The sequence below is a fragment of the Rana temporaria genome, chromosome 7 (genome assembly GCF_905171775.1).
Source record: "Rana temporaria chromosome 7, aRanTem1.1, whole genome shotgun sequence".
In the NCBI taxonomy this organism is placed as follows: domain Eukaryota; kingdom Metazoa; phylum Chordata; class Amphibia; order Anura; family Ranidae; genus Rana; species Rana temporaria.
In genome coordinates, this window is record NC_053495.1 from 112,661,852 (window position 1) to 112,674,088 (window position 12,237).

The following is a 12,237-nucleotide window of genomic DNA, read 5'->3' on the forward strand; positions in this document are numbered from 1 at the left end:
AAGAGGTTAAGGTCACGTTGTCATGTGACCTTAAAAACGCGACCCGTTAGCGCCTGGAAAGCAACGCTAAAACACTGCTAAAGCACCACAAAAAAAAAAGTGCTTCGGTGTGAAAGGGGTCTAAAGGCTAAGCTTACTTTTTTTTTTTTACTAAAATGAAGCTCTGCACCAATATACCATCTAATGTACTTCTATTGCGTAAAAATACAAGTGTTCTTTGATTTTGAAAACAAGGCCTTTTTTTGTATTCCCGGTGTCCTGTACAATACTTGAACAAACCATGCTGTCCAGACAAGGTAGCAGTAAGGCCTCTTGTACACTGCTGCTCCTAGTTTAGGAGTTTTGGGCATTTTTTTTGCCAAAGCCCCTGGAATCAAAAAAAAAAAAAACGATGTATCCATTTACACATAGGCGTTTATCAGAGTTTAGAAGCAGCAGAGTTTAGGGGAAGTTAAACGTCCCTCTCCTGAACGCAGAAGAATCGCTTCCAGAAGAGGAACGTTTCGGCAAATGTTGCGATACCGCCTTTTTGCCACAATTAGCATTTTTCTGCTGCCGGGAGAGTTTTAGGGGTGGCCAAAGTAAATGTTGCCTAATCCCGCGTACACATGGTCGGAATTTCAGATGAAAAAAGTCAGACGGAATTTTTTCATCGGATATTCCGACTGTGTGCATGCCCCATCGGACTATTTCCGTTAGAAAGAGAACATGTTCTCTTTTTTTCCGATGGAAATTCTGATCGTCTGTATGGAATTCCGACCTAGAAAAAAACATGCATGCTTGCAAACAATTTGACGCATGCTCGGAAGCATTGAACTTCATTTTTCTAGGCTCATCGTTGTGTTGTACGTCACCGCAGCGGCGTTGCTATGGGTGTGCGGGCCCCCCCCCCCGGTGACACCTGCCAGAGGGGTGACACCAGGGGCCAGGACTAGGCGGGGGCAAGAGCAATGCTCCAGTCTCGGGCGCAGTGTGATAGCGAGGGGAGCGCCAGTGTGCTACTACAGTGTGTGTCAGCATTTGCCGACATCTCCTGCGGGGTGTCCCCGGGTCTCCAGTGCAGTGATGGCTGACACTTTAGCAGCTCCTATCTGTCCCAGCCGGCTGCATGTTAGCAGTGTCAGAGAACCGGGAGATCTCCTTCCCAGGTTCCTCCTCTGCTTTGGCATGTCTTCTGATGGGACAGGAGGAGGAGCCTGGGAAGGAGATCTCCCGGCGCTCTGACACTGCTAACATGCAGCCGGGATAGATAGGAGCTGCTAAAGTGTCAGCCATCGATCACTGAGGACCCGGTAACTGATAACCGGTAAGTCTGGGCTGGGGGCAGGGATTCAAGCCTGTCCGAAGCCTTGTTTTGAAGCAAGTGTAAACTAGCCATCAATGTGTGTTGAAGCTGGAGCAAGTGCAAATGACTCCATACCGTTTTTATACATTTATGTTAAACTTTTATCCCAAAAGGAAAAAGCACAATTTTCTGTAACTGCTTTTGAAGTGTTTTCTGGAGTTTGGCTTTAATTTGTTAGTTGTTTGTAAGTCCACCTTAATCTGCTAGTCTAAGGCTGGCCATACATTATGCAATTTTCTTGCCCTCAACCATGTATTGAGGATAAGAAAATCACGAAATTCCCCAATTAAACAGTCAGTGTTAATAGGGGAAACCTGCGTGCTACGCTATTGTTTTCCAAAAAGCATATGTTCATTATTACATTTCTTGGAAGCTGCTCTCCGATGGCAATGGGCCTATAAATAGAATAGAAATTTGTGGGAATTTTCTTACATGCAATGTAATTGTCATACCTCTTCATATCCATCCAGTGCATAGTAAATGACCCAACTTTTTACGGTTTGTTCACAAGTTAGCTTACTTTGGCATAGTAATTAATTTTCAACAGTAATTAACCTTTTGGCACTAATGTAATTACCACAGCCGAAACACTGCTAAAACTGTTATTTCTTGTGCAGACATGCTTCAGAGAAATGCAGAAATGCTTCAAGAAGATTTTCCACAGAGAACAAAACCTGCAAATACAGCAAATGCCCCCGAATGTAGAAGACCTGAATTTAAGTTTTGGTGTTCAGGAGGTACCTATTGCACACGTTAATGATGAAGGACCAGGACAAGAACCTAATCAAGAACAATCCAGTGTAAGTATTGTCATCTGGTCAAGTAAATACCTTAGGCCTCGTACACACGGACGGACTGTCCGCTGATGTCTGCCGGACCGTTTTCAGCGGACATGTCCGCTCGGAGATTTCTGTCTGATGGTTGTACACACCATCAGACAGAAATCCGCGCGGACACGATACGCGGTGACGTGGCCGCGCCGTCGCCACGGCGACATGCGCGGCCCTGGAAGGTCAATGCTTCCACGCATGCGTCGAATCACTTTGACGCATGCAAGGGCTTTCGGGCGAGTGGACATGTCCAGTGAGTCTGTACAGACGACCGAACATGTCCGACGGACAGGCTTCCAGCGGACATGTTTCTTAGCATGCTAAGAAACATTTGTCCGCTGGAAACCTGTCCGATCCGCCGGAAAATTGTCCGGTCGGACGTACAGACGACCGAACATGTCCGCTGAAACTGGTCTGCGGACCAGTTTCAGCGGACATGTTCGGTCGTGTGTACGGGGCCTTACACATATTTGTAAGGCAACAAGAATACTTTAACATAGTATTTTTATCAGTCTTTCTCACCTATTTTACAGCTAAGGAACCCTTAACGTTTTCAGGTCTCAGATGATCCTCGCTAATAATGATTACATTTGTTGTTAGTAGGAGAAGAGCTCTCTTAAAGAGGAAGTAAACATTGCATACTAGCCCATTATGTTCCACTTACCTGCAAAGGAAGCCCACGATGTCCTCGCTGGTGGCTGCATCCATCTTCAGCCCGGAGTCATGTGACATGTGCGTGGCCCTATAGAAACGGCACTATTGTGTCCTTTTCTAAGTGCGCATACGCCAATGACGTTGGCGCAAGTGTATATGGTGAAATGATAAAAAAATGCAATACGGTGCCAAAACTAACTAAAACGATAATCACAGCAAGTGCAGCTCCAAAAATGTGTAATTAACTAATAAACAGTGAAAGACGCGGGACACGCAAAATGCATAAAGATCTGACACAGCACGCCTATACACTGGAGCTGTGTGTTTGTAAGTTTCCAACAGCTTAGATGCATGCCGGGGCCACTTTGCTTCTAATGAAAAATCCATCCGCTGCCTCCTTTCAAAGACCCTCAAGAGCCATTAAAAGTACTCCATTCGAAATGTAGCATGAATCAAAGCCTAGCATAGGGCACATCGGAGTGTTTGGATGTAAAACAGATACCTATATTCCAAGTAAAAAGCGATCCAAGCAGGAGAACAGAGACATAGAGGGTATTCTAGTAGGCTACAGCGAGCAAAAAAAGGGTTTCAGAATCCTACACCCAAAGACAGACAAAGTGACAATAAGCCATAGTGTTTTATTTTTTTGATACAAGCCCATCACCAGAAACACAGATCCCTGAAAGATGTGAAGTGAATATGCCAAGCAAACCAGAAGAAAAGATCGACCAAAGCGAACCTGTGCAGAAGTCAAAACAAGAGGCTGAACTCCTAATGCCTAAATCAAGTTCCCCACCAGATCCTGCTGAACTGCCTGAAGTCAGAAGATCCACTTGGACTACAAAGGGGTTACAACCCTGCAAACTGACATCCACTGTCAAAACACACAGCATACTTGAACCAACATCCTGGCAAGACATGCCAAAATGTAAAGCCAATAAACAGAGAAAGGTAGCAAAAGAAGAATTAAAGTCATTTCAAGAAAATAAAATCTGGATACTCACAGATCTCCCTCCTAACCGCAAAACTATAGGAAGTAAGTGGACTTTCAAAGGAAAGTCAGACACAGAAGGGAATATCCACAAATGCAAACCAGAATAGTTGCCAAGGGTTACTCCCAGAAATTTGGTGAAGATTACCATGAAACATTCGCTCCCGTCGTAAAACACACCACCATCAGAGCACTTATTAGCATTGCAGCCAGGAAGGGCATTCAAGTCAAACACTTAGACTTAAAACTGCTTTCCCATATGCTTTCCTATATGGAGACATTAAGGAGACATTAAGGAAGACCTCTACATGGACGAACCACCAGGGTTTGAGGAAGGAGACAACCTTGGGTGTAAACTTCAGAAGAGCATCTACAGTCTTATAGAATCTGCAAGGATGTGGAATGAGAACGTGAACAAAGTACTTACCAGAGAGGGATTCTCAAGAAGTAAAGCAGACCCCTGTTTCTACTCCAGGAATCAAGAAGACAGATGGATATACATCCTTATCTATGTCAATGACATTCTATCCTGTTTGAACAAGAAGGGGCTTACAATCAGTTCACAAGCTGAAAGAAAATGTTAAAATCGAAGAGCTAGGGAACATTGGCTACTATGTGGGAATCCAAAGAGAGATGAAAATGGAAGTTATCTTCTCAACCAATCTTAGTAAATCTCCGAAATCTTGGAACAATTCCATATGCAAGATGCAAAGGAAGTGAAAACTCGTATGGAACCAGGCTATGAAACGAGCAATGAAGAACAAAACGTGCTACTCAACAATGACAGGTATCACAGAGCAAATCGGTAAGCTGCTATATGTTGCCACTGTGACAAGACCAGACATAGCCGCAGCAGTGGGCATACTATGAAGAAAAGTTGCAGCTCCCTGTCAGCGTGATTGGGACGCAGTAAAAAGAGTGATGCAGTACCTCAAAGGACCAATTCAAATTAAGTTACGGTTACCAGCAACATCCGATTCAAAACTGGTTGAATATGTGGATGCTAATTGGGCCGGTGACTGCACAGACTGCAAATCCACAAGTGGATTAATCTTCAAGTATGGGGAAGGAACCATAAGTTGGTCTAGTTGAAATCAAACAACTGGCACTATATCCTCAACTGAAACAGAGTACATTACAGCAGCACACTTGTGTCAAGAAGCAATATGGATTCCTCAACTTTTTGTGGACATTAGGATAGATATGTCAAAACCAATTCCCCTTTTTGAAGACAACCAGGGATGTACAGTATAAAGCTTATGCAATCAGAAAGGGTCAATCCTAGGACCAAACACATCCTTGTCAAGTATAGCCTACTGAGGTACAATCAAGAGCAAGGTGTTATTGACATTCAATACTGCCCATCAGAGATGACTGCCGATGCACTCACCAAGCCTTTATTGAAGGAACTTTATAGTTCTTTCCAGAAGAAGCTGAATATAATTTGACAAAGCGCATGCTGTTAAGAAGGGGTGTTGGAAGTACAACAGCGTGTAATGTAAAGTACTGTGAACTATATACTGAATGCATTATATCCATCTATCCAGCAGGTGGCACTGCAGGTTTATAGTGTGTATTCTATGGTAATGTAATAACAGGATGTACCGTCTATCCAAGTTCAGTGCACTTGTTTGTATTCAGTTCCTGTTTCTCATGCTGTAAGAAATTCATTGCTAATCCTCCATAAAAGCAAAGCTATTGCTGCAAACTAGAAGCTTCCACAGCATGATTTCAATACGCTGCACAACAATATTGACTATTCAAGAACTGATCTATTAACTTAAATTGTTATGGCACTCATTTTAATGATTTTTATTTGCCATTTCCTACAAAATGACACCTGCATAGAATTTACTGCATTGCAATATACTCCATGTTTGACAGTGCTGTTTGGTCCAGTTATATGCTCCTTCATATGGGTAAGTAATGTGTATTTCTTTTGACCTCCAGCTACAAATGGAGCAACTGGTGAGCAAAAGAAAGCAAGTATATTCTGGGGGCATATGGGGAATTAAAGTGGTTGTAAACCCACTACAAATAAAACCCTGCTAGACAAAGGCATAATGAGCTAGTATGCATAGCATGCGCAGGACCTGCCGGTAACCGCACGTCAGCTGAAGCAATGGCACGAACGAGCCGTTGCTTCTGTGTGCATGTACCGATGACGTCGGCACATCCTGATACTGGGGACATCTTCAAAACCAGCTACCCGGGTTTAAGAGATATCCAGGGTAGTTACAGGCAAGTCTTATTATAGGCTTACCTGTAGTAAAAAGTGTATTGTAAGGGTTTACAACCACTTTAAAAAAGACCAGTTAGGGCAAAGTGATATGTTTTATAATAGTCAAAACTATCCCCCCCCCCCCCCCCTGTTAATCACCTTCCCCTCACTCCCCTATCACTTTGTCCCTCCATCAGAGCTGGACAGTTAATGTTGTTGTCCTCCTTCTCCTCATTTGACAGTATTTGGGTGTCAAAACACTGCATCCTAGAAGGAGGTCATATGCTCCTCGCACCCAGAAGCACTGGTTATTTGATGAGAGCAACAAAGTGAAGGAAGAGCATGACAATGGTATTAACAGGTGTAGGGTTGTTCATACAAGAAAACCCTTTGTTTTGCCTTAAATGGGCACATTCTCTTTAAAGCAGACCTGAAGCTTTGACTTAAATGGTCAAATTTCAGGAATGCTTTAAATGCGGAGCCATCCAGAATTTGAGGAGCCAAGACAACACCTTCTGGCAGTGTGGAAGGATAGAGTACGAGCCATGAATTTAACATTGGAAACTCCATTTAAATACTCAGGGCTCTAGTGTGGTACATCAAAATGAGGCCATCCTGGAAAAACCCAAAGAGAAATTGATAGGACTGTGCCCTACATCTGCTGCAATTTAGAGAGACAGAAGCTTGAATTTCTTCCTAGTACATGATTTCTGATAAGGCACTATACTACCTTATTAGGTGAATGAAATCTCAGTGGGTGAGACCGCTTTTAATTTTTACTGATGAACAAGAATCAGCCACATTAATCGGCTTGCATTTTATGTACATGGATAAATCTAGTATGTACAGTAAAACCTTGGATTGCAAGCATAATTAGTTCCGGAAGCATGCTTGTAATCCAAATCACCTTTCCCATAAGAAATAATGGAAACTCAAATGATTAGTTCCACAACTATTTATTCATAAGTCCTTTAGTCTATAGTTCATATAAAAAAGATTATAGCAATGTGATAAGTTGTGTAACCATAAAATGTCCATCTACAAATGGCAGCCTCCCCAAGGGGATTAGAAGCAAGGACCTACAGAGTATAAAATTGAAGAGAGGCGCCTCTAAGTGTAGCAATATGGTTACATTTAATAAAGGTACAACATTTAGCAACTCACATGGTTGATGATTAAGAGGCAAATCTAAGTACGTAGGCATCTGGGGTAAAGCGGTCCACATAGACCGTCCTCACCACTAGCTCTCACTGCTGTCAATCTGCAATCGTGACCGGGAAGACTTCCCTGAAGTAAATCGATCTGAAAGCGAGGCTTGAACCGCTCGTTGAAGGGACGACATCAATGAATGGCGGTGAGGAGAATGGTCTATGTGGACAGCTTTACCCCGGATGCCTGCATACTTAGATGTGCCTGTTTTAATCATCAACCATGTGATTTTCTAAATGTTGTAACTTCATTAAATGTAACCATGTTGCTACACTTAGGCCCCTTTCACATTGGGACGTTTTTCATGCGGTACAGCGCTAAAAATAGCGCTGCTATACCGCAAGAAAAATCATGCCCTGTACTCTTCAATGTGAAAGCCTGAAGGCTTTCACATTGAAGCGATGCGCTAGCAGGAACGCTCCAAAAGTCCTGCTAGCCGCATCTTTACCGCGGTATAGGAGCGGTGTGTTCACCGCTCCTATACCGCGCCTTCCCATTGAAATCAATGGGAAAGCGCGATAATACCACCGCAACGCAGGCGGTATTAACCCTTTTTCAGCCGCTAGCGGGGGTTAAAACCTCACCGCTAGCGCCCGAATATCGCGGTAAACGCGATGGTATAGCCGCGCTACAAATAGCGCGGCTATACCATCACCGCGGCTGACGCTTCAGTGTGAAGCCAGCCTTAGAGTCGGTTCACACTGGGGAGACACGACTTCCAGCGCGACTTTCAGAGGCAACTCCAACACGACTTGTGCAGGGCGATCTGGGGCGATTTACAACACGACTTGAAGTCGTCTCCAGGACAGGAGACTTTCCAGTGGCCAATCAAACAACAATCAGCTCTAGGGGAGGGAGGGGGAGGGAGAGGTTTGCCTGAGAAATGTATGTTATCTTCCTGGAAAGTCGCTTCAGTTAAGACAGTGATCAGACTTGGAGGCGACTTCCACTGAAATCAATGGGTACAAATCACCTACAAGTCGGATTGAAGTAGTACAGGAACCTTTTCTGAAGTCGGAGCGACTTGAGTAGTGTGTATTAACACCGCTCCCATTCACTTACATTGTTTTTCTCTACAGCGCGAATTGGGACGACTTGAGGCGACCTCAAGTCGGATCCCAAGTCGTCCCAGTGTGAACCGACTCTTAGAGGTGCCTCTCTATTTTATACTCAGTTGTGACATAACGCTACTCTTATATCAACACATCGCTTGTATAGTGAAATCAAAATGTATTTAAAAATGTTGCTTGTCTTGCAAAACGCTCTCAAACCAAGTTACTCTCAAACCAAAGTTTTACTGTATTTGTTTTTTCATAACATTTTATCCCTGGCTACTATCCACCTACCGGTAATTGCAGTTTTTAAATGATGTTCGCAACACTCATAATATGGCGATAAAGCTTTCGTCCAAACTGTATTATTATTGAAAGTGCTTAAGGTTTATTTAAACTTTTAAGTCTTTAATTTCACTTTTTCCTTATTTCACAAATAGGGCCAGTCCCCTGAAAGACCCCAAAGAAGACCAAAATCCAATACTGATGGTTTTAAAAACTCAGAAAACGATAAACAGCAGCTACTGAAGCAACAAAAAGGACCCAAAGACTATATAAGTTCTACAAGTACTACAGCTGCCCCTAAGCTTATTGATAATGAGAATGAACAGGAAATGGAGGATCTATCAGATTCTTTTGGAGAAACATTTAACAACGTAGATTCTGGTATAGAGGGGATCTCAGGTTCTCTAAGTTTTGTAGTAATTGAAGAAGATTCCTGAAATAAACTGGTTATAAAAGCATTTATAATAATAATAAAAAAAAAAGTAAGCCCATCTGTCATGCAATGTTATAGAAATACTGACTGAGGGTGTGTTCTGAGTAGGGTTGCCACCTCATCCCTTTAAAAAGGAACACATCTGAATTACACAGGTTCTGTGGCTGATTAAGGTGGTAATTAAACTCACTTGGTGCCTTATCTGCATTAAATTAGCCTCAGAACCTGTGTAATTCAGATGTGTTCCTTTTTAAAGGGATGAGGTGGCAACTCTAGTTCTGAGTGCTCAGGAAATTTGTTTTTCTCCTTTGCCCCTTAAAATGGTTCACAAAGAAAGTATTGTAAGATATATTTATGATACAATTAACACCTCCATTGCATCCAGCCTTCAATCTCTTGCAGATCTAGAGATGTTGCTAGAGTCTTCAGCATGCAACACAAATTTGAATGTATGGGTATTCTCACTCAGTTCCTTTGCTCCAGGCTGCTACGCCACTAGTTCTGTTAAAGCTTGTAGGGGGCGAGGGGGACACAAAGACATTCAACACACCAAAGTGTCCTAGGCTGAAGACTCTAGCAGTTGTGCCTCTAGCTCTGCAATGTAACAACAATGTCTACATAACCCAGGACTCTGCATTCACTATATCTAGTCTTCCACAGTACACAGAACGTGGAAATGCAGTTTTTTTATTAACTATAAACTAAATACCTTTTCTCATCAGCAGTATATAGCAGTCTTGTGACTTCTATCAGTGTCTGGCCGAGCACTGGTTAAAACTTGTAAGAGGAGTTTTCATTGGGATGGGAGGAGGGGGAAGGGTAAAAAGTATTGATTTGCCAGGGGTCACCAAATCCTGGGCTGTTCCTGAAGACCACACTGCTCTCCCAGCCTTTCCTCGGACGCCCAGCTTGGCTGTTCCTGGAGCCCGCGGCTTCCCACTTAGCCTCTTTGCAGCCACCTATTCAGTTCATGGGATGGCTGGGGGGCAGAGACTAGAGGTCGGCTGACTGGTGAGGAATGTGAAGTGATTTCGGCATAGGTGTCACTGCTGCGAGACACCACAAAGTCAGAGACAAAGTGAAGATGGAGACACAGTGGGTAACACTACCTGTGATTATATCTGGTTTTATAATTGGCACCGCAATAATCCTCCATCCTCTCAAAACCCTCTATTTAACCTACTTGGGATGAGGTGCCATATGCTTAAGAGGACCTTCGATCACTAACCCCTCACCAATACCTGTGATTATAGTTGCCATTAAAAGTCCCTGCTACAGTTCCCAGATCAGCAGATGACCTTGATCAAGAGCACCTAAGTTAGCTGATCAGACCTCCTCCCAGCACTGCCACTCATCCCATTCCCCCCCACCAGCACTGCCACTCATCCCAACTCCCCGCCAGCACTGCCATTCATTCCAACTGCCCCCAGCACTGCCACTGATCCCAACTCCCCCCAACACTGCCACTCATTCCAACTCCCCCCAGTAATGCCACTTATCCCAACTACCTCCAGCAATCCCACTCATCCCAATTTTTTTTTTTTTTTTTTTTGGGGCTTTTTCCCCTCTGTCTTTACCTGGTAATCTGCCAAGTAACAAAACTCCTGTATTAGAGTACCTACACTCTGATTGAAGGAGCAACAGAGACAACAGCATTGTTAAAGCAGTATTAACCCCAAAAGAAAAACATTTATTATATTTAATTTACCAATTCAGGTGTGATATTTGTATTAGTTTCCTTTTTTAGGCTTTCTTTCTTCTTTTTGCCATTTCCATTTGGGTTTAAGTGGGGTGCAGAGTGGTGCGGCGGCAGTAATTCACACAGTCAGGTGCAATAATAAACTTGTATTGAAGCAATGCAACAACAGTTCACAACAATCCTGGTGGGAAGACTGCCCAAACAGGTGTATTCACGGTTATAACAATGTCAACTGAGCGGGTTCCAGCCAGAATAACAGCTCCTGTAGAGAGGGGCAAAATGTGGCCTGGCCCTTTTTTTGCCCAATTGGGAAGATGTCCAGAAGAGATTTGCGTTCCCGCCTCAGCCTGAATCTTTCCCTACCACTAGTACTGGCTCTAACAGAAGGGGTACCTTTCCCTGCTTTACCCACTCGCATAAAGCGCACCAAACCCAGGAGCCAGGGCCTTAAATAGGCTCGTCCTGACCCAAGATGGCTGCCAGAGTCACATGGGCAACAGCATCCAACCGGATCTTCCCCATGTGACCCAGGAAACCATAGAGGAACCAGGTTCCTCCTGACTTTCTCTCCAGCTGCAGAGCCGCGGTGGTTGAAAGTCATCTGCAGTGGAAAAAAAAACTGCACTCGCTAACACTCCCCCCCCCCTTTAACAGATGCTGTCTTCGGCATCACAACATGGTAACAATAACTTGCAGAGATAAAGAATCACAATGAACAGGCAGGCAATAAACAAACAACATAATCATAATATCTTGCAGGGCAGCGGCCCCTGGTTAGACCGCAGAGAGCACTGGCTTCCCTGATCCTCAGTAGGGACACTTGGAACAAGTTCCTTAACAAGTAGTGACTCTGGGCCTCAGATGACAAGGGGTCAGATGCGCTTCTGCCTTCACTTCACCTGAACCTGTGGTTAGATCCTTAGATGAGTCAGTAGAGTCTGTGGTACTAAACAGGGTAGGAATGGCCTCCAGTCTCTCGACTCTCGGTGTCAGGCTCTAGATCTTGGGAAGCCGGAGACTCGAGTACGGGGGGGGGGGATTGGCAGCGTCAAATATCTCCTTGTCATCGGTGGGCATCCAGGCCCAGTCAACACACAAGGTCTTAGCGTGTTTCCATGCAGTCTCTTTTTGACAGGTTCGGCCCCCTCAGAGACTAGCTCATAGACTGGGGTAGGTGGGAAAGGCTGCCCCACCTCCCAGGACGGGGTGTGCTCCCACTTGGGTTCCAGCTTGCTTCCGCTAGCGTGCTTGGTGTTCTTGATCAACACCCAATCCCCTGGTCGCAGTGGCAGCTCTTCCATAACATGTTCATTGAGGTAAATCAGTACAGTCTCAAAATGAAAACCCCCCCAAGACATCTCTCCATTAGGTGCTGAAAGGTTCTGGAGATGTTACTGAAGCTGAAGGACACGTGATTAAACGCAAACAGGCCCAGGGGTATAATAAATACAGAATTCACCCTGTCTTGTTCCCATATGGGAACTTGGCAGTAACCACTGGCCAGGTCCAAGGTGCAGA

The 12,237-nt window shown here is 44.2% G+C and overlaps 1 protein-coding gene across 3 annotated transcripts in view; it reads left to right on the plus strand.

Moving 5' to 3' along the window:
- The window catches only part of LOC120945568, a 47,270-nt gene extending 38,215 nt beyond the window's left edge, over positions 1-9,055 (plus strand). For 2 of the 3 annotated variants that reach the window (XM_040359832.1, XM_040359831.1), the window contains 2 exons: positions 1,984-2,145; positions 8,743-9,055. In XM_040359832.1, the coding sequence (XP_040215766.1) occupies positions 1,984-2,145; positions 8,743-9,024 (444 nt within the window). In that variant the 3' untranslated portion in view covers positions 9,025-9,055. Of the gene's footprint in view, positions 1-1,962; positions 2,146-8,742 lie in introns of all 3 variants that reach the window. The other variant, XM_040359830.1, reaches the window with a different exon arrangement.
- Positions 9,056-12,237: the final 3,182 nt, after the last annotated feature.